The sequence below is a fragment of the Leuciscus leuciscus genome, assembly GCF_965113295.1.
Source record: "Leuciscus leuciscus genome assembly, chromosome: 1".
NCBI lineage: Eukaryota > Metazoa > Chordata > Actinopteri > Cypriniformes > Leuciscidae > Leuciscus > Leuciscus leuciscus.
This window is the reverse complement of record NC_138725.1, coordinates 27,423,267-27,446,826: the sequence shown is the minus strand read 5'-3', so window position 1 is coordinate 27,446,826 and position 23,560 is coordinate 27,423,267. Positions and strand designations below refer to the sequence as shown.

The 23,560-nt window shown below is 37.7% G+C and overlaps 1 protein-coding gene and 1 long non-coding RNA gene across 2 annotated transcripts; both read right to left on the bottom strand.

The window, feature by feature from the left end:
• Positions 1-12,593: 12,593 nt before the first annotated feature.
• LOC309503369 lies at positions 12,594-13,364 on the bottom strand. Its single transcript, XR_014207624.1, has 3 exons — positions 13,197-13,364; positions 12,989-13,057; positions 12,594-12,873 (listed from the first exon to the last, which is right to left on the bottom strand). It is a non-coding gene; the product is annotated as an uncharacterized lncRNA (long non-coding RNA).
• A 4,472-nt stretch (positions 13,365-17,836) lies between these two features.
• LOC309500953 (uncharacterized protein) lies at positions 17,837-22,490 on the bottom strand. Its single transcript, XM_082172799.1, has 2 exons — positions 20,838-22,490; positions 17,837-18,309 (listed from the first exon to the last, which is right to left on the bottom strand). The coding sequence occupies exons 1-2, from the start codon at positions 22,070-22,072 to the stop codon at positions 18,231-18,233; spliced, it is 1,314 nt and encodes a 437-aa protein (XP_082028925.1). The 5' UTR covers positions 22,073-22,490; the 3' UTR covers positions 17,837-18,230.
• Positions 22,491-23,560: the final 1,070 nt, after the last annotated feature.

The window sequence follows — 23,560 nt, the reverse complement described above, 5'->3', positions numbered from 1 at the left end:
AACTGTTTTCGACATTTAAAATAATAATGAATGTTTCTTGAGCATCAATCATCATATTAGAATAATTTCTGAAGGATCATGTGACAGTGACGACTGGAGTAATGATGCTGAAAACTCAGCTTTGATCACAGGAATAAATAACAGTTTAAAATATATTAAAATAGAAAGCAGCTGTTTTAAATTGGAATAATATTTTACAATATTACTGTTTTTGTTTGTATTTTTAATCAAATAAATGCAGCCTTGGTGAGCAGAAGAAACTTCGCTTAAAAATCTTACTGACGCCAAATTTTTGAACAGTAGTGTATATATATTATATAAAAATGTAAGGGATAAGACACAGATAATTTTACTTGCCTGACCTGATTAGAACAATGAAAAAAACTTAAATGAAAAAATAACTTGGGAATCAATAAAACGGGGGCGCGATTGAACAGTGGACACATAAAAACATACTCTGTCATTTTGTTCAGAACATCATTCAAACTGCAAAGTGTTAACTTATATTTTTGTACAGTAGCAATAAAACACAACATTGTGCTTTTTTTAAATACATTCAAGCAATCCGCCCCGAAAATGAAACTAAAATGCTCACGGCTGCACAGGCATTCATAATGGTGCGCGTCCTCAGCGAGGAACGAGCAGAACAGAGTCAACGTTTTTTAGGTCATTCCTCCTTCCATAGGAATTTATTGAAAACGCTCGCTCTGCTCCGCACCATTATCAATGTCCGTGCGGACGAACATATTTTACTTTCGTTTTTAAGTTAGCGATTAAAAAGCCCCCAGCGGTGTCACACGTCAGTTAACCAGTGGTAAAATATTCTCACCGTCACATACCTAGTATATTTTTATATAGATATAATAGGCCTACCTGATTTTGAACACAAGAGGGCAGTATAGCACTATGTTTGACTTTATTTATTTATTGTTTAGACTAAACAACCATTCTGGCAGTTTTTAAACTTAAACATTCTTAAATTGAAAAAAAAGAATAAAATGAGTTAAGTTCTGATATTTGTATACTTTTATATAGTAATAAATGGTGTATAATTACATTTTTAGAATATATGAGCCTTTGAGTGTTTCCTTTTTAGACAATACTTTAATCCCTCGCCATAGCAAAACCGTTTGAGATATTTATTATCCGTTCACAATTTATCATCATTAATATATTTTTATCATGTTGAAAAAGTTTGGTGGGAATAAAATAAACCACTTAGATAAAGGTGGCTAAAAATTCAGAGGCTGATTTAGCAAAAAAATCCACATTCAGACCAAAATATCTGACTTCCTGATGGTCAGAGCTAATGACTTTAAATTAGAAAGTTGTCCGGCTCGATGAGACCAATATACGTACTGATTTTTGTAATTGTGGGTAAAACTAACCCCCCCACTTTTGTCAAAAACATTTTGAAAGTGACACACTTCCTGCTGCCAGTTGGTGGCGCTATAACTTTGACTCACAATAGTTACATCCATCTGATCGGCCTCTTACCACGAACACACTGCTGAAGTTTCATCAAGATCAGTTAATGCATGCAGAAGTTATTCCACTTCGTGTTTCTCTTTTCTCGCCATAAATTCGATTCCTCGCCACGGCCAAACCGTTCGAGATATCAAAAATCCGTCCGCAATTTAGCATCCTCAAAGTCTTGATTACATGCACACCGAGTTTGGAGGGGACACGGTGAATTTTCTAGGAGGAGTATTTCACATTCCACAGCAAGCGTTTTCCAAACAACCCATAATAGCCGACTTCCTGTTGGGTTGGCGTAAAACTTAGAGCACGAAAGATGTTCGGTCTGATGAGATCTATATGTGTACCGAGTTTCATGTTAATTCATGCAAGCGTGTTTGATCTATGGACCAAGTTTTCGAACCCCGTTCCAGGGGGCGCTGTCGAGCCCCCCTGCCACGCCCGGCTACCAGCTTCAGCCTGGCCTTGATGGCCGTGGGTTCTGACCTGTGTGCAAAGTTTCAAGAGTTTTCGAGCACGTTTAGGGACCCAAAAGCCCCAGAAACCTTGAAAAACAAATGAAAAAGTAAATCTCACTGAACAGACAAATCACCCCCACCCCTCACACACACAGAGACAGAGAGAGAGAGAGAAAATTCTCCAAAAAATCACATTCAAACAAAAATATCTGACTTCCTGTTACTTTTAGCTAATGAGTGTAAATTAGAAAGTTGTCCGGCTCGATGAGAACAATATACGTAGCGAGTTTTGTGACTCTTTGTAAAACTAAGCCCCCATTTTTTACTAAAGGTGGCGCTACTGAGCCATTCCACCACGCCCGTTTCTGAAACTTTGCACATGTCTACTGGATAATAAATGTGATGTGTCTGTCGAGTTTCATGCATTTTCAAGTATGTGAAGAGTCTCAATAGCATCCGAAAAGAATATTAAAGTTTGATGCGTTGCCACGGCAACATTATTAAAGATATCAATAATCCTTTCACAGGTCTACATCTGCCGTGTGTTTACATGAAGAGTTCAGATGCAAAAGCCTCTAAATGCCATCTGAAATTTTCTTATAGAATGATCATTTTTATCAAGCTCGTATATTTAAATTCAATAATTTCACTTAAATGGCAATGAAGATGACCTATTAATTATCATTTAAGTGAAATTACTGAACTTAAATATAGATGCTTGATAAAAATGATCATTCTATAAGAAAATTTCAAATGGCATTTAGAGGCTTTTGCATCTGAACTCTTCACATTATACACATAAAGTTTGAAGCAAATCGGGTAAAAATAAGAGGGTGATTTCAAAGCATTTTGAAAGTGACACACTTCCTGCTGCCAGTTGGTGGCGCTATAACTTTGACTCACAATAGTCACATCCATGTGATCGGCCTCTTACAACGAACACACTGCTGAAGTTTAATCAAGATCAGTTAATGTATGCAGAAGTTATAACACACTTCCTGTTTCCATTATTCGCCATAAATTCGTTTCCTCGCCACGGCCAAACCGTTCGAGATATCAAAAATCCGTCCGCAATTTAGCATCCTCAATATCTTGACTTCATGCTGACCGAGTTTGGAGCCGATTGGATGAATTCCCTAGGAGGAGTACATTAAATTCCACAGCATGCGTTTCCAAACAACCCATAATAGCCGACTTCCTGTTGGGCTGGCGTAAAACTTAGAGCACGAAAGTTGTTCGGCCCGATGAGATCTATATCTGTTCCGAGTTTCATATTATTACATGCAAGTGTGTTTGATTTATGGACAAGTGTTCGGATTCCGTTCCAGGGGGCGCTGTTGAGCCCCCCTGCCACGCCCGGGTACCAGCTTCAGCCCGGCCCTAATGGCCGCAGGTTCTGACCTGTGTGCAAAGTTTCATGAGTTTTTGAGCACGTTAAAGGCCCCAAAAGCCCCCGAACCCTTGAACAACAATAATAAATATAGCTGCGAGCAGCGATTGCGGGCCCAAGCCGGTGGCACCGCCACCCTGGTGCCTTTAGTTACACTAAAGGCACCGGGGTGGCGGTTCCACCGGCTTGGGCCCTCCATCGCTGCTCGCAGCTATATTTATATATATATATATATATATATATATATATATATATATATACATATATACATATATACATATATACATATACATATACATATATATATATATATATATATATAATAAAGACGGGAAATTTTACTTGTCTTACCTTATTCTGATTTTATGATACACTCAAAATATTCCACAACAAAGCCTTTAAATTTAATGTAAAAATAAAAACGAAAGTAAGTGTTGGGCTCACGTAACCCTTTCATTAGAATCAAAACGTTTCAACAGTTGTGATGTATTTGGATGCTAAACTATTCTTTATTATAAGCTTTGTACTTCACTCGTGTTCCAATATCGACGGAAAAAATCATCCTCTTCACACGCGCAAAAATGTGCTTGGAAAAATCACAGTGGAGCAGTGCTTTCTGTGAATGTACGAACTGTACTACTGACTATTTAAACAGAGCAGTGTGTATATGTTAGGTTTACTATTTTATTATATTTTATTAAGGCTATAATGAACAGGCTGCGATGTCAAGTTTGCAATGCTGGAATGTGTGTGTGATTTAACAGTAGACACATAAAAACATAATTGGCACATCATTTTGTTCATACAGGACATCATTCAAACTGCAAAGTGTTTACTTATATTTATATATACTCGCAATAAAACACAACATTGTGCTTTTGTAAAATAAATTCAAGCAATCCACCCCCCGAAATGGCGTTCATTTTAAAATTAAACTAAAAGCTCTTGGCTAAACAGGCATTCATAACTGTGAGCGCCCACGGCGAGGAACGAGCAGAACAGAGCGAACGTTTTTTAGTTAATTCCTACTTCCATAGGAATTCATTGAAAATGCTCGCTCTACTCAGCACCATTATTAAAGTCTGTGCAGACATCTGTATTTTACTTTAAGTTAGCGATTTAAAAGCCCCCAGCGGTGTCACACGTCGATTAACCGACATCCCTAATATATTTATATATATACAATAGGCCTACCTGAAAGAGAATTTAGCCCGACCAGAGTAGCCTGATTAGAACGTCAATGACAAAAAATAACTTGGGAATCACAAAAAAACGAGAGATTATTCTAATTTTATTACATTCATTTTAAGTTGCAATCAACAGTTGATAATAAATGTATCACTGATCAATGGTAACAAGGTTGCGCTGCTGAGACTCGTGCAGCTTCTCCAGGAGAAACGTAAACAAATGAGCGCAGCACACAAAAAAGCAACCCAGTTAACAACATACTGACTATAAAAATTACAAATATGGAGTTTTTATATATTTTATAACCTATGATAGAGTTAAGCAACCTCACTTGACGAGTAGGCTACCGTTTCCTGAATACAATCACGATTGAAACTGTGACATTGATTTCATACAACAGGTTAATAAACAGTTATAATTAAGTCACTTACATTTTAGATGCAATATTGACTGTTTTTGTTCTGTTTCAGTAGCAAAAATAGTTAAACAAAGATCACAGCAGAACCGTCGCGCATCTCACGGCAACTTGTTTTCTCATTACTGAATGATTCAGCATTTTGAACGAATCGGTTGACTCAAAGATTCAATGATCAATCCATGAACATCTGTCTCAATCATGAATGACTCAGTCATTCGAACGAATCGTTTGAACGAATGAATCAATGACTCGCTCATTAAGACGGTCGCCTGGCGACACCTAATGGCGGTTTAGTGTTATGTTTAGAAGTATCATTCTTTCCAACGTGTGTGCACCGTTATCAATGTCCGTGCAACGTCCGAATTTTACTTTCACTTTTATATTAGCGATTTAAAAGCACCCGCTCCTGTCACACGTCGATTAATCGATGGGAAAATATCCTCACAGTCATATACCTAATACATTTATATTTAAATACAATATAGGCCTACCTAGTAAAAAGTTTAATATACTATTTTTATATCCTTTTGGACACAAGAGGGCAGTATACCCCTATGTTTGCTTTTTTGTTTAACCAAATAGCACTAAATAGGCTGTTTTTAACTTTTTTTATACTTATTGAATTGAAAAAACAGAATAAAATGGGTTTAGTTCTAATATTTGTATAATTTTCTATAAAAATAAACGGTGTATAATTACATTTGTAGAAGATATGAGATGTTTTCTGATCTCTTTTTTGACATTACTTTAATCCCTCGCCATATCAAAACCGTTTGAGATATTTATTATCCGTTCACAATTTAGCATATTTAATGTATTTTCATCATGTTGAAAAAGTTTGGTGGGAATAAAATAAATAGTTTAAGAGGAGTGGCTAAACATTCAGAGGCTGATTTTGCAAAAAAAATCCACATTCAGACCAAAATATCTGACTTCCTGATGGCCGGAGCTAATGAATGTAAATTAGAAAGTTGTCCGGCTAGATGAGTACAATATAGAAACTATTTTTTTTTTACTGTAGTTAAAACCAACCCGCCCACTTTTGTCAAAAGCATGTTGAAAGTGACACACTTCCTGCTGCCAGTTGGTGGCGCTATAACTTTGACTCACAATAGTTACATCCATCTGATCGGCCTCTTACCACGAACACACTGCTGAAGTTTCATCAAGATCAGTTAATGTATGCAGAAGTTATTCCACTTCGTGTTTCTCTTTTCTCGCCATAAATTCGTTTCCTCGCCACGGCCAAACCGTTCGAGATATCAAAAATCCGTCCGCAATTTAGAATCCTCAATGTCTTGACTTAATGCACACCGAGTTTGGTGGGGATTGGATGAATTCTCTAGGAGGAGTACTTCGCATTCCACAGCAAGCGTTTTCCAAACAACCCATAATAGCCGACTTCCTGTTGGGCTGGCGTAAAAAGTAAAAGTACGAAAGTTGTTCGGCCCGATGAGATCTATATGTGTACCGAGTTTCATATTATTACATGCAAGCGTGTCTGATGTATGGACCAAGTTTTCGGACCCCGTTCAAGGGGGCGCTGTCGAGCCCCCCTGCCACGCCCGGGTACCAGCTTCAGCCCGGCCCTGATGGCCGCGGGTTCTGACCCGTGTGCGAAGTTTCAAGAGTTTTCGAGCACGTTAAGGGTCTCAAAAGTGCCCGAAAGGTTGACAGAAAAATAAGAATAAGAAGAATAATAATAAATAATTCTACCGAAAACAATAGGGCCTTCGCCCTTTCAGGGCTTGGGCCCTAATAATAATAATAAATATATATATATATATATATAAATATAGCTGCGAGCAGCGATTGCGGGCCCAAGCCGGTGGCACCGCCACCCTGGTGCCTTTAGTTACACTAAAGGCACCGGGGTGGCGGTGCCGCCGGCTTGGGCCCTCCATCGCTGCTCGCAGCTATATTTATATATATATATATATATATATGTGTGTGTATATATATATATGTATATATATATATATATATATATATATATATATATATATATATATACACACACACACACACACACACACACACACATATATATATATATATATAAATATCTATCTATCTATATCTATATCTCTCTCTATATATATATACACACACACACACACACATATATATATATATATATATATATAAGACAGAAAATATTACTTGTCTTACCTTATTCTGATTTTATGATACACTCAAAATATTCCACAACAAATCCTTTAAATTTAATGTAAAAATAAAAACGAAAGTAAGCCGTGTTGGTCTCACGTAACCCTCTCATTAGAATCAAAATGTTTCAATATTTGCGATGTATTTGGATGCTAAACTATTCTTTATTATAGGCTTTGTACTTCACTCGTGTTCCAATATCGATGGAAAAAATCATCCTCTTCACACGCGCAAAAATGTGCTTGGAAACATCACAGTGGAGCTCTGCTTACTGTGAATGGTACAAATTGTACTACTTACTATTTAAACAGAGCAGTGTAATTCGTATATGTTATGTTGACTATTTTTATTATTATATTGTATTAGGGCTATAATGAACAGGCTGCGATGTCAAGATTGCAATTCTGGAATGTGTGTGTGTGTGTGTGACGCGGTTGCAGTTGAACAGTGGACACATAAAAACATAAATAAAATGTATTCGTTTATTCCTACTTCCATAGGTGGGAAAATGTTATCACAGTCACATCCCTAATATATTTATATATAAATACAATAGGCCTACCTGAAAGAGAATTTTACTTGCCCGACCAGAGTATAGCCTGATTAGAACGTCAAGAACAAAAAAAAAAAAACTTGGGAATCACTAAAACGAGAGATTATTCTAATTTCATTACATTCATTTTAAGTTGCAATCAGCAGTTAATAATAAATGTATTACTGATCAATGGTAACAAGGTTGCCCTGCTGAGGCTCATGCAGCTTCTCCAGGAGAATTGTAAACAAATGTGCGCAGCACACAAAAAAGCAACCCAGTTAACAACATACTGACTATAAAAATTACAAATATGGAGTTTTTATATATTTTATAACAGAGTTAAGCAACCTCACTTGACGAGTAGGCTACTATTTCCTGAATACAATCACGATTGAAACTGTGACATTGATTTCATACAACAGGTTAATAAACAGTTACAATTAAGTCACTTACATTTTAGATGCAATATTGACTGTTTTTGTTCTGTTTCAGCAGCATAAATAGTTAAACAAAGATCACAGCCGAACCATCGCGCATCTCACAGCAACTTGTTTTCTCATTACTGAATGATTCAGCATTTTGAAACGAATCGGTTGACTCAAAGATTCAATGGTCAATCCATAAACATCTGTCTCAATCATGAATGACTCAGTCATTCGAATGAATCGTTTGAACGAATGAATCAATGACTCGCTCATTAAGATGGTCGCCTGGCGACACCTAATGGCGGTTTAGTGTTATGTTTAAAAGTATCATTCTTTCCAACGTGCACCATTATCAATGTCAGTGTGGACGTCCGTTTTTTACTTTCACTTTTATATTAGCGATTTAAAAGCACCCGCTCGTGTCACACGTCGATTAACCGATGGGAAAATATCCTCACAGTCATATACCTAATACATTTATATTTAAATACAATAGGCCTACCTAGTAAAACGTTTTATATACTATTTTGATATCCTTTTGGACACAAGAGGGCAGTATAGCCCTATGTTTGCTTTTTTGTTGAACCAAATAGCACTAAATAGCCTGTTTTTAACTTTTTTTATACTTCTTGAATTGCAAAAACAGAATAACAGAATAAAATGGGTTTAGTTCTAATATTTGTATAATTTGATATAAAAATAAACGGTGTATAATTACATTTGTAGAAGATATGAGATGTTTTCTGATTCCTTTTTTGACATTACTTTAATCCCTCGCCATATCAAAACCGTTTGAGATATTCAATATCCGTTCATAATTTAGAATCATTAATATATTTTTATCATGTTGAAAAAGTTTGGTGGGAATAAAATAAACCACTTAGATAAAGGTGGCTAAAAATTCAGAGGCTGATTTAGCAAAAAAATCCACATTCAGACCAAAATATCTGACTTCTTGATGGTCAGAGCTAATGACTTTAAATTAGAAAGTTGTCCGGCTCGATGAGACCAATAAACGTACTGATTTTTGTAATTGTGGGTAAAACTAACCCCCCCACTTTTGTCAAAAACATTTTGAAAGTGACACACTTCCTGCTGCCAGTTGGTGGCGCTATAACTTTGACTCACAATAGTTACATCCATCTGATCGGCCTCTTACCACGAACACACTGCTGAAGTTTCATCAAGATCAGTTAATGCATGCAGAAGTTATTCCACTTCGTGTTTCTCTTTTCTCGCCATAAATTCGATTCCTCGCCACGGCCAAACCGTTCGAGATATCAAAAATCCGTCCGCAATTTAGAATCCTCAATGTCTTGACTACATGCACACCGAGTTTGGTGGGGATTGGATGAATTCTCTAGGAGGAGTACTTCGCATTCCACAGCAAGCGTTTTCCAAACAACCCATAATAGCCGACTTCCTGTTGGGCTGGCGTAAAACTTAGAGCACGAAAGTTGTTCGGCCCGATGATATCTATATGTGTACTGAGTTTCAAATTAATTCATGCAAGCGTGTTTGATCTATGGACCAAGTTTTGTGACCCCGTTCAAGGGGGCGCTGTTGAGCCCCCCTGCCACGCCCGGGTACCAGCTTCAACCCGTCCCTGATGGCAGGGGGTTCCGACTTGTATGTACATTTTCAAGAGTTTTTGAGCACGTTAAGGACCCCAAAAGCCCCTGAAACCTTGATTAACAATATAAAAGCAATAGTCAAATCCCCCCTCCCCTCACACACACAGAGACACAGAGAGAGGGAGAGAAAATTCTTCAGAAAATCCACATTCAAACCAAAATATCTCTCTTCCTGTTGGTCGGAGATCGTTAATGTAAATTAGAAAGTTGTCCGTCTTGATGAGACCAATACACATACCAAGTTTTGTTGTTGTTGATAAAACTAACCCCCCCACTTATGACTAAAGGTGGCGCTACTGAGCCCCTCACCACGCCCGTTTCTGAAACTTTGCACATGTCTACGGGCTAATAAATGTGATGTGTCTGTCGAGTTTCATCCAATTTCAAGTATGTTAAGAGTCTCAAAAGCATCAAAAAAGAATATTAAAGTTTGAAGCGTTGCCATGGCAACAGTATTAAAGATATCAAAAATCCTTTCACAGGTCTACATCTGCCGTGTGTTTACATTATACACATAAACTTTGAAGCAAATTGGGTAAAAATAAGAGGGTGATTTCAAAGCATTTTGAAAGGGACACACTTCCTGCTGCCAGTTGGTGGCGCTATAACTTTGACTCACAATAGTCACATCCATGTGATCGGCCTCTTACAACGAACACACTGCTGAAGTTTAATCAAGATCAGTTAATGTATGCAGAAGTTATAACACACTTCCTGTTTCCATTATTCGCCATCAATTCGTGTCCTCGCCACGGCCAAACCGTTCGAGATATCAAAAATCTGTCCGCAATTTAGCATCCTCAATGTCTTGACTTCATGCTGACTGAGTTTGGAGGCGAATGGATGAATTCCCTAGGAGGAGTACATTAAATTCCACAGCATGCGTTTCCAAACAACCCATAATAGCCGACTTCCTGTTGGGCTGGCGTAAAAAGTAAAAGTACGAAAGTTGTTCGGCCCGATGAGATCTATATGTGTACCGAGTTTCATATTATTACATGCAAGCGTGTCTGATTTATGGACCAAGTTTTCGGACCCCGTTCAAGGGGGCGCTGTCGAGCCCCCCTGCCACGCCCGGGTACCAGCTTCAGCCCGGCCCTGATGGCCGCGGGTTCTGACCCGTGTGCAAAGTTTCAAGAGTTTTCGAGCACGTTAAGGGTCTCAAAAGTGCCCGAAAGGTTGACAGAAAAATAAGAATAAGAATAATAAATAATCCTACCGGAAACAATAGGGCCTTCGCCCTTTCAGGGCTTGGGCCCTAATAATAAATAATCCTACCGAAAACAATAGGGCCTTCGCCCTTTCAGGGCTTGGGCCCTAATAATAATAATAATAATCCTAACGAAAACAATAGGGCCTTCGCCCCTTCAGGGCTTGGGCCCTAATAATTCTACCGAAAACAATAGGGCCTTCGCCCTTTCAGGGCTTGGGCCCTAATAATAATAATAAATAATCCTACCGAAAACAATAGGGCCTTCGCCCTTTCAGGGCTTGGGCCCTAATAATCCTACCGGAAACAATAGGGCCTTCGCCCTTTCAGGGCTTGGGCCCTAATAATCCTACCGGAAACAATAGGGCCTTCGCCCTTTCAGGGCTTGGGCCCTAATAATCCTACCGGAAACAATAGGGCCTTCGCCCTTTCAGGGCTTGGGCCCTAATAATCCTACCGAAAACAATAGGGCCTTCGCCCTTTCAGGGCTTGGGCCCTAATAAATAATCCTACCGAAAACAATAGGGCCTTCGCCCTTTCAGGGCTTGGGCCCTAATAATAATAATCCTAACGAAAACAATAGGGATCTGCGCCCTTTCAGGGCTTGGGCCCTAATAATAATAATCCTACCGAAAACAATAGGGCCTTCGCCCTTTCAGGGCTTGGGCCCTAATTAAAGTTAATTCACTTCATTCAAAGAAAGTGACTGCCATAAAATAGGGTGACCAAACGTCCTGTTTTGCCCGGACATGCCCACTTTTTACGTACTGTCAGGGGCTCATATATATATGAGCAGAGTCCAAAAGTATAGCTCAAAAATTATCTTTTTAAAAGAGTGCTTGATCCTCACTGTTTTCCTCTGGGATTGGGTCAGGAATTGACTGAATAATCTCATCAACCCTCTGCTGGTAGATGCTAAAACAACACCATCATGGCAGTAACATGATTTATTCATTGACAGATAAAGCCAATGCTTCATGTAAAATGTTAATGTTTATGTGTGTTTAAAATCTGACACATATGCAAAACCTCAAATGATCTCTTATAGATCATTTAACTGAGAGAGTTACTCAGGAGAATAGAGAAAGCTCAGATATGCAAGACTCTGAAATGGACTTCAAGTGTAGCATTCAGTGTGATTTCCAGATGATTGATGATTCTATTTTAACGATCCAGCGCATCGTCTAAAGCGCAGGGCGTAAGTTCAGTTTGGGCGAGTCCAAATCCACTTTTACTAGATTAACGACGAGAAAAATGGTCTTAATGAGTAATGGGTGTGTTTTGTCTCTATTCTCTTAATGAGTAATGAGTGTATTTTGTCCCTTTAAATGTAATATTTGCCATGTTTGTGTGCTGTTGTTGTCCCTGTGTGTGTAATAAGCAGATTGTGCACGCGTTGTGGACCCGCCAATAAGCACACATTACTAACGTTGCCTTTAAATAACAAAATAACAACCATTGACTTTAAACCAGGTTTCAGTTTTTGTTGGTCAACGGCTCAGTCTATTTCAGTTTCCTCAAAATAGCAACGCTCCAACAATGCGCCTGAACACACACCTCGTTTTCAGATCAACACAACCATCGGAGAACAAATAAAACTAGCAAAAAACACTTGCAATGAATGAATGAATGCAAACAAATGGGTGAAAATGCGTCTGCTATTTAAACAACATGGAGCAGGACGTAAAAATTAGATTCTGTGCTCTGACCAGATGATGATTCACAATAAATCTCATTTTCACAGGACATTCAACAAATATCTGCTCGTTCACACACAAATATATAATTCCTCCAAACCCCAGAGAGATGAAATCTTCCCGTCTGCTCCTGATATGATGAGCTCATGATCTGTATCATTAATGTTTATTTGTGAAGGTCTTGTTCTTGTTCACAGAGGCGTAAAGTTGATCCTGCGGTTGATCTTCTCTTCCTCTGACGGCAGCATAAGTCACTGTATCATCATGATCCTGAAAGGACAGATTCTGTCCATCAATGTTTGAACCACAGCGATTATTATTATTATTATTAGAGCATGAACTTCATTTATCTGAGAGTCGAACTCATGTGCTGGTATCTGCTCACACTGAGTGATTTTACTGGCTTTGTATTGGAAGAAGTGACCTCAGAATAAGTCACATCATCTGTCTGCTCCTAAACATCAGTGCAGACGTGCAGAGAGTCGAGTTTAACACCCAGAACAGACAAATAATCTGGAGAATAACACAAAAGCTTTTAAATCACATTACTGAACAGACAGTGAACGTAATGTTTGATGATTTAGTGGACTCACATCGGCTCTTGCAGCGGGAGGAATGGACATGTTGATCATCTCATTCGCCCCGTTATGATCATTCTCATCTTTGACCTTCAGAACAAACAGTTAAACTGCATGAATGACACTTTATTGAGCTTTAAAGACAGTAATCAAATCTAAATCACTGCATTACTGAACTCACCGCAGATTCGCCAATCCCTCTTTAATTATCTGAAAACAAGAGCCTCATGAAATATGAGTATTTTTGGAAAAATACAATGTTAAGTATTAAGCTTTTCAACAATCAAGATTTTGTTTACGCATTAAAATGAATAATAAAAATGATTGTTGACTTGATAACTCTGTGAGATTGACAGAATTTCATATAATGAAATAAAATGAATGAAGCGGGACTTCGACATAAACTTCACGTAATTGGACAATAAAATGTCAATCATCTCACTGACATGAATTTCTTTTTGGTTTTAAAATTCCTTACACTCTTTACTAATTTCTGGTTATTTTATTATTTTAAAGGGATACTCCACTTTAAAATGAAAATTCTGTCATCATATAATCACCCTCATGTTGTTTCAAACCTGTATGAATTTCTTTCTTCTACTGAACAGAAAGGAAGATATTTAGAAGAATGTCAGTAACCAGACAGTTTTTGGGACCATTGACTTCCAAAGTAGGAAAAATATATACTATGGAAGTCAATGAGACGAGACTAGCAACTGTCTGGTTACTGACATTCTTCTAAATATCTTCCTTTCTGTTCAGCAGAAGAAAGAAATTCATACAGGTTTGAAACAACATGAGGGTGAGTAAATGATGACAGAATTTTCATTTTAAAGTGGAGTATCCCTTTAACAACTCTTTAATTAATTCCTTTTTGCAATTAATTTTTATTTTACAGAGTTACAACAGTCCCTGCATTCTAAATGGTATAAATGTTATATAGATTGAAAGTAATGTTTTTTATTGACAATAAAAATTAAACTAGAAAAAAAAAGTTTGTTGAGACAAACTTTAAGTTGGCTTGAGAAAGACGGACCAGAGAGTTTGAAGAAGTTAAAAATGTAGTTAGAAGTTTAAAGTAGTTAGAAGTTAAGTAGTTTGAAGTTTAAAGTAGTTTAAAATTTGACTGAAATTAGTTAGAAAGAAAGAATACTTAGAAAGAAAGAAAGAAAGATTAGTTAGAAAGAAAGATTAGTTAGAAAGAAAGAAAAAAGAAAGATTAGTTAAAAAGAAAGAAAGAAAGATTAGTTAGAAAGAAAGAAAGATTAGTTAGAAAGAAAGAAAAGTAAAGAAAAAGAAAAAAGAAAGATTAGTTAGAAAGAAAGAAAGATTAGTTAGAAAGAAAGAAAGATTAGTTAGAAAGATAAAAGAAAGATTAGTTAGAAAGAAAGATTAGTTAGAGTGAAAGAAAGAAAGAAAGAAAAGAAATATTAGTTAGAAAGAAAAAAGTAAAGAAAAAAGAAAGATTAGTTAGAAATACAGAAAGAAAGAAAGAAGAAAGATTAGTTAGAAAGAAAGAAAGATTAGTTAGAAAGAAAGAAAGATTAGTTAGAAAGAAAGATTAGTTAGAGTGAAAGAAAGAAAGAAAGAAAAAGAAAGAAAGAAAGAAAGAAAGAAAGAAAGAAAGAAAGAAAGAAAAGAAAGATTAGTTAGAAACAAAGAAAGAAAAAGAAAGATTAGTTAGAAAGAAAGAAAGAAAGAAAGAAAAGAAAAAAAAGATTAGTTCAAAGACAGATAGAAAAAACTAAGATTAGTTAGAAAGAAAAAGAAAGAAAGAAAATTAGTTAGAAAGAAAAAGAAAAAAGATTAGTTAGAAAGAAAGATAGAATGATTATTTAGAAAGAAAGAAAGAAAAAGATAAAAAAGAAAGATTAGTTAGAAAGAAAGAAAGAAAGAAAGAAAGATTAGTTAGAAAGAAAGAAAGAAAGAAAAAAGATAAGAAAGAAAAAATAAAGATTAGTTAGAAAGAAAGAAAAAATAAAGATTAGTTAGAAAGAAAGAAAGAAAGAAAGAAAGAAAGAAAGAAAGAAAGAAAGAAAGAAAAAGAAAGAAAGAAAGAAAGAAAGAAAAAATATTAGTTAGGAAGAAAGAAAGAAAAAAGATTAGTTAGAAATAAAGAAAGATTAGTTAGAAAGAAAGAAAAAAGAAAGATAAAAAGAAAGATTAGTTAGAAAGAAAGAAAGAAAGATTAGTTTGAAAGAAAGAAAGATAAGAAAGAATGAATGATTAGTTAGAAAGAAAGATTAGTTAGAAAGATAAGAAAGAATGATTATTTAGAAAGAAAGAAGAAAGATTAGCAAGAAAGAAAAAAGAAAGAAAGATTAGTTAGAAAGAAAGAAAAAAGAAATTTGTTAGAAAGGAAAGAGAAGGTTAGAAAGATTAGTTAGAAAGAAAGATTAGAAAGAAAGAAGAAAGATTAGTCAGAAAGAAAGAAAATATTAGTTAGAAAGAAAGAATGAATGAATGAGGCATTTATATAGTGCTTTCATATGTACTACTGTACACCCAAAGCGCTTTACAATCATATCAAGGGATTTCTCCTCAACCACCACCAGTGAAGAAAAAAGAAGAAAGAAACAAACAAAGAAAGATGGATTATTTAGAAAGAAAGATGGATGGATTAGTGAGAAAGGAAAGAGAAGGTTAGACAGATTAGTTAGAAAGAAAGATTAGAATGAAAGAAAGATTAGTCAGAAAGAAAGAAAAGATTAGTTAGAAAGAAAGAAGAAAGAAAGAAACAAAGAAAGATGGATTATTTAGAAAGAAAGATGGATGGATTAGTTAGAAAGAAAAAGATTTGTTAGTAAAAAAGGATAGATAGATAGATAGATAGATAGATAGATAGATAGATAGATAGATAGATCACATCAAGTGGCGTGTTATCTATACGCATTTTGAGCTATCCGCGTGTATGTCCACGCCGAAACGAACGTCATTTTCCGCGTGTATGTCTACGCCTTTAAATGTCAGAGTGATTCCGCGTGTATGTGTACACTGTTAAATGTCCGAGCGAAACGAAGCAAAATGTATATCTACATCTGGGGAGTGATATTTTTTTTCCTAGGATGGTAGGGGAAGACTCATAAATGGTATTAACCCCAGTGACGGGTAGGTTTAGGGACGGAGTTGGGGTAGGTCATATATGTATATATACAGTAATGTAACGTTAAGTCAACGGCGTTGATAAACACACTGAAAAGCGATTATGCGTGTTGATAGCACGCCAAAAATGGAAATACGAATTGGCGTGTCATACATACGCCATTTCATGAGATCAGTCTGTCATGTTAAACATAAATATATAGCAGCAAAGACCACGTCGGCAGTGTTGACGGCAAAATAGGCTACAGAATATTTCGTTCCGTATTGAGAGGTGCAATATTTGAAAATCGATAATATTTTTTTAAATTACATTTATATTGTATTTATGTCAAAACCTAGAGACTTTCAAACATCAAAATGTCATTTATTAATATGTATTCGTGTCAAAATTACATAGAAACATCTTTTCCTTTTCTATTTTGCCTGGAAACGCTTCCAACACGCTTGCGTGTCGCGTGAAAAATAGGCGTCGGTTCTATTTCTAGCATGCACGCGTTTTCTGCGCGTCTCGAGCTGCGCCTGTCACGCAGGCAGTTAACATGGGAGCCGAAATAAAAACGGACAGGCCACGCAGCCAGTGTGTCGCCGGCCTTACAAATCTGGAACGCGGTCATTCTTAGAAGTATCGATACTAATTAATGTAGGAATTGTGACATTTTTAATTTCAGATTTACTTTTGAAGTATCGGTGCACCGTGCAACAGAGCAAGGTAGGAAAAGTACTTCCATATGTCACTCCTCGCGTCATCTTTTTCTACGAGTCGTGGACCACTTGTGGTCGCACATGCAGCCATCTCGCTGTAGTGTTTTGTCACATGACACTGAGAGCGGCAGGTTCTTTGCTGCGTGCGTCAGGAAAAAAGTTTTTTTATTTATTTTTTTATAAATAAAACAATTTAAAGTATCGATACTGATAAATTTAGGTATCGTGACGTTTTTCATTTCTGAGTATCGCGATACTTTTGAAGTATCGGTACACTGTGCAACACTAGAAGATAGATAGTTAGATAGATTTATTTATAGATTTTAATGATTTTTAATATAAATTTTTAAGAAAACCGTAACTCAAACCATTCTGAAAAGATATAGCACACTAAGTCAGAACAGTCTGAAGGTCTGACCCAAGTTTGAAGTATGTAGCTTGAACGGTCTAGGAGGAGTTAGTGTCTAAAAATGTGTGGTCAGAAGAAGAAGAAGAAGAAGAAGAAGTTTAAATAGGATTTCAGTAAGTTGGCTTTCCCAAACCAACTTAATTAATGATTTAAATAATACTTATGTGTTGTGAAATATCAAAACTGATTTCTACTTAAAAAATGTCAGTAAATTACAATAACTAGCCAAAATATCTATTGCTAAAAATAGAAAAAAAGGCTTGGGACTTGACTTGGCCTTAGGGACTTGTGAACATGTCCGCTGCATATTAAGGGTGAAACTGTTAATAATGTAGACAGACAGCAATCTCATTCAATGTCAGTCATGTGTGTGGTAAAATATCAATTATTAGACATTTAAAAGCTATATTGATACAAATGTAAAATAACAATGAGTCATTGATAAAATGAGTAATAAGTTTAATCAATCATTTTTTGAAGCAAATACAAACACTGAGTAAAAGTGAATGAGACAGATCTCTCTCTTTACTGACTAATAAGAGCCAAGCATCTCAAGAGAAGAGAAGTGTCCAGTTTCAAAGGTACATGAAAGTATATCTTGCATTTGCTTGGAAGAGTAGAAGTGGGAGAGAAACTGAGTGATACAAATTCATTTAGAATACAAATCTGTTTCTCTCCTTTCATGCATTTCTGACAGACTGAATGTCTTGTTGCAGGGTTGTAATATTACGAATGAATCTACTCCATTGCTATTTAAGAAGGAAAGCCTAAGCCGCTTCTTCCCAGTGTGAACTCTCATGTGAATCTTAAGAATTGATTTTCATGTGAAGCGTTTTTTACACTGAGGGCAGGAGACCTGAAGCGGTGACAGATTTTTTGGCTTCTGTTTTCCTTTCTTGTTCACATCCTTCAGGTCTAAAAGAAATATTAAATCAAGTGAGATTTCAAATGAGAGACAAATGTGAAATGAAATGTGAAGCCCAAAGTCAAGATCACTGATGAGTTCAATAGTCATTTTAATCTCATCATATCTGGTCAACAACTGCTGTGCACAATTATGATCTATTTTAATATCATTAAAATAATTTGTGGTATAAATCACTAGTTTGGTCATGAAACTCTAGATGGCGCATACTTGACATGTAAACTGTTAGCAATCACATCATTTCCAACACCTTTCTAACATTAACAGAGGAAGAATCTGGAAGCTTCTCGTCTCTGTATTCTTGATAAGCACCAGAGCAAATACAAAAACATAAACTGCTGTTAGAAAACATAAAAAAAATCTTCACCATAATAAGTAATGTCAGAAAGAGAAAGTTGCACAGTGCTGCTTATACTGCTTTGTTGCTGCTTGTTTTGACATGAGCGCCACCTACTGTCAGAGAGTGATTTTGCATTGCTCTGAACGTTCCGGGTTACTTGACTGTAACCCTGTTCTCTGAAAAAAGCGCAACATGATGCTGCACTGCTTAGCGCATTGGGAACGTCTTTAATCGTGACCAGCTGTGAATATTGTGTGTAACGCATCAATAGAATTGACCCGGAGGTAATATAGTCGCGGTCAATGACGTCATTGGCGCACACCCACAACGCGAGCTATAAATAGATGAGCCGCAGGTGCATCGTCAGGATATTTTGTCTGAAGAGCAGTCCCGGGACATCTTCAGCACGGCAATGCAGCGCAGCATCTCATTCCGCTTTTTCAGGGAACAGGGTTACAGTCAAGTAACCCGGAACATTCCCTTTCAAAAGCTACAATCGATGCTGCGCTGCTTAGGGCATTGGGGACGAGAATACCCACGCAGCCGTGCTTGAAAGTGTCTGGACCCCTTACAGTTGTGTAGGTGTGCTCACAAGAACGCAAGAAGGCCTCAGACATTAGCTTGTGACGTTGACTCAAGGACATGAGAGCGGAGTGGCATGAACATCCAAACTATAAAATCTTATGAATGTGTGCGGAGAGGACCAGCGTGCCGCATCACAAACAAATTGTAAGGGGGCACCCCTTGCCAGAGCATTAGAGGAGGCGACCCCCCTGGTGGAGTGAGCCCTTGTACCCGTTGGCGAAGCTTAACCGCACGCCTCATAGGCAAGAGCATTAGCATCCTTGACCCAATGTGACATGGTCTGCTTGGTGGTGGCCGCTTTGTTACGGCCCCCATAACAGACGAACAGTTGCTCTGACTTACTGGACGTAGGTCTGAAGGGCACGGACTGGACACAGTCTGTGAGATCTCTCCTGCTCCGGCTTTGTGAATGGCGGAGGGCAGAAGGTCTCGAGAGTGACCGGATGTACAGTCGAGAAAGGAAACTTAGGCAGAAAGTCAGGATGAGGATGCAAAATCACTTTCACCATTCCTGGTACAAAGTCTAAGCAGGATGGCGAGACCAACAGAGCCTGCATACCCCTGATTCTTTTTAAAGACATTATAGCCATAAGAAAAAACATCTTTAGAGTCAGAAGTTTGTCAGACGCTTATTCTAGAGGTTTAAAGGGGGTCTTCAACCAGACCCTCTAGGACTATAGCTAAGCCCCATGAAGGGATCTTGGTTCTTGCAGGAGGCCTCAGTCGTCAGGCCCCATCGAATGAAACGAGCGAGCAGAGGATGTCTCCCGAGTGGCACCCCATCAATCAAGGTGTGGCAAGCCGAAAGCGGAGCCACATAAATCCTGAGAGTGGCAGGACATGTGCCTGTTGATAATATTTCCTGCAGAAAGTCCAGAACTGAAGCAATCTAGCAGTTGACAGGATCTAAATTATGTACAACACATCACCTTTCAAAGACACCCCATTTGTTGGCATAACTCTTTCTAGTGGAAGGAAGCCCTAGCACTTAGAATGGTCTCAATAACATCAGGCGAAAGCCCCGTGTTCCTCAGTTGGTACCCATCAGGGGCCAAACATGAAGGTTCCACAGGTTTGGCCTGGGATGGAATATCGTGCCCTCCACCTGAGACAGAAGGTGCTCTCCTCTCCGGAATCGCCCATGGCGAGCCGTCGAGGAGAGATATTATCTCCAAGAACCATTATTCTGTTTGGCCAACGCGGCGAGAGCACACAATATTCACAGCTGGTCACGATTAAAGACATTCCCAATGCGCTAAGCAGCGCAATATCTTTTGTAGCTTTTTAAAGGGAACAGACAAATCACATGTCAAAAACAGACTGTTTTTTTATATCACACATTTATGTTGGGTTGAACATGAGTTAATAGAGACCAATCAAACCACAAAATGTCAGTTTCTCATTGTGGCTGTTAAAAAAATAATGAATGAATGAGGCATTTATATAGCGCTACTATTTATTACTGTACACACCAAGCGCTTTACAATCACATCAGGTGTCGGCCTCATTCACAACCTGGACGATTCAACAGCAGCCACTCAATCATAGGTGGAGATGATTTGACTGTGACTAACTTAGAAGAGATTTTGTTACCGTGATCTCAGACTGTGGTGATGTGGTTTCTCCACTGCATGGATCTTCATGTGTATCTTCAGGCGACTTTTAAAAGAGAAACTCGTTCCACACTGATCACACGTGTGCGGCTTCTCTCTGCTGTGGATCCTCTCATGTGTTTTCAAAGATGATGAATCACTGAATCTCTTGTCACAGTGTGAACACTTGTAAGGTTTTTCTCCAGTGTGGATCCTCTCATGTAATTTCAGAGATGATGACTGACTGAATCTTTTGTCACAGTGTGAACACTTGTAAGGTTTTTCTCCAGTGTGGATCCTCTCATGTAATTTCAGACGTGTTGCCTGACTGAATCTTTTGTCACAGTGTGAACACTTGTAAGGTTTTTCTCCAGAGTGGATCCTCTCATGTCTTTTCAGACTTGTTAAATAACTGAATCTCTTGTCACAGTGTGAACACTTGTAAGGTTTTTCTCCAGTGTGGATCCTCTGATGTGATTTCAGATTTACTGACACACTGAATCTCTTGTCGCAGTGTGAACACTTGTAAGGTTTTTCTCCAGTGTGGATCCTCTCATGTAATTTCAGATGTTTCGACTGACTGAATCTCTTGTCACAGTGTGAACACTTGTAAGGTTTTTCTCCAGTGTGAATTCTCTGGTGCAGTTTTAAATATATCGCTGTAGTAAAAGTCTTCTGACACTCAAAGCACATGTACTCTCTTACCAGAGTACCAGTATTATGAGTTTTCTGATGTCTTTGTATCAATTTCAGCAGTGAAAAACTCTTTCCACATTGATTACATGAGTACGGCTTCTCTCCGATGTGGATCCTCTTGTGCATCTCAAGACTTTGTTTGGCCGTGAAACTCTTTCCACACTGATCACATGTGAACGGCTTCTCTCCAGTGTGAACTCTCATGTGAATCTCCCCATTTTGTTTGGTTGTGAAACTCTTTCCACACTGATCACATGTGAATGGCTTCTCTCCAGTGTGAACTCTCATGTGACGCTCAAGATTTTTTTTTTTTGAGAAACTCTTTCCACATTGATTACATGAGAACAGCCTCTCTCTGGTGTGGATCCTCATGTGAATCTCAAGACTAGGTTTGGCTGTGAAACTCTTTCCACACTGATCACATGTGAATGGCTTCTCTCCAGTGTGAACTCTCATGTGAATCTCTCGATTTTGTTTGGTTGTGTAACTCTTTCCACATTGATCACATGAGAATGGCTTCTCTCCGGTGTGAACTCTCATGTGACACTCAAGACCTTGTTTGGTTGTGAAACTCTTTCCACACTGAGTGCAGGTTGTGGATTTCTTGGCTCCGGTTTTCTTTAAAAATGTATTTTTAGTCTTTGAGTGACTCAAAGGTTTTTCTCCAGGTTTGATATGATGTTCCTCCTTCACTTCACTCAGTTCTTCACTCTCCTCCTTCACTTCACTCAGTTCTTCTCTCTCCTCATTCACTTCAATCAGTTCTTCAATCTCCTCCTTCACTTCACTCAGTTCTTCACTCTCCTCCTTCACTTCACTCAGTTCTTCTCTCTCCTCCTTCACTTCAATCAGGTCTGAAATGAAAGAAAAAAGTTTAATTGCATTTTCAGTACATCAAAATTCAAAGAGAAATATGATTATAAAGTGAAAGGACACAAAGTGAGCCCTAAAATATTCCCATCATTTTGATGAGTTTTTATAAATTAATTATGCATGTCCTTGAAAATCTTCATGAATGAGGAACATAGATCTTCCAATTATTACTTTTAAAACATTTTAGGCACAAATCCCATGATTCTGTCAAGAGAACTATTTAATTATTTGATCAATGACACCCTTATCTAATGTACAACTCCAAATCAGAAAAAGTTGGGACACAAATTGTGAGTAAAAAAGGAATGGAATAATTTACAAATCTCAAACTTATATTTTATTCACAGGTGAATATAGATAACATATCAAATGTTGAAAGTGAGACATTTTGAAATGTCATGCCAAATATTGGATCATTTTGGATTTCATGAGAGCTACACATTCAAAAAAAAGTTGGGACAGGTAGCAATAAGAGGCCGGAAAAGTTAAATATAAGGAACAGCTGGAGGACCGATTTGCAACTTATTAGGTCAATTGGCAACATGATTGGGTATAAAAAGAGCCTCTCAGAGTGACAGTGTCTCTCAGAAGTCAAGATGGGCAGAGGATCACCAATTCCCCCAATTCTGTGGCGAAAAATAGGTGGAGCAATATCTGAAAGGAGTTTCTCAGAGAAAAATTGTAAAGAGTTTGAAGTTATCATCATCTACAGTGCATAATATCATCCAAAGATTCAGAGAATCTGGAACAATCTCTGTGCGTAAGGGTCAAGGCCGGAAAACCATACTGGATGCCTGTGATCTTCGGGACTGCATCACATACAGGAATGCTACTGTAATGGAAATTACAACATGGGCTCAGAGTCAGGAATACTTCCAGAAAACATTGTTGGTGAACACAATCCACCGTGCCATTCGCTGTTGCCAGCTAAAACTCTATAGGTCAAAAAAGAAGCCATATCTAAACAGGATCTAGAAGCGCAGGCGTTTTCTCTGGGCCAAGGCTCATTAAAAATGGACTGTGGCAAAGTGGAAAACTCTTCTGTGGTCAGACGAATCAAAATTTGAAGTTCTTTTTGGAAAACTGGGACACCATGTCATCCAGACCAGGGCCGGCCCGCGGCATAGGCGGTATAGGCAAATGCTAGGGGCGCCA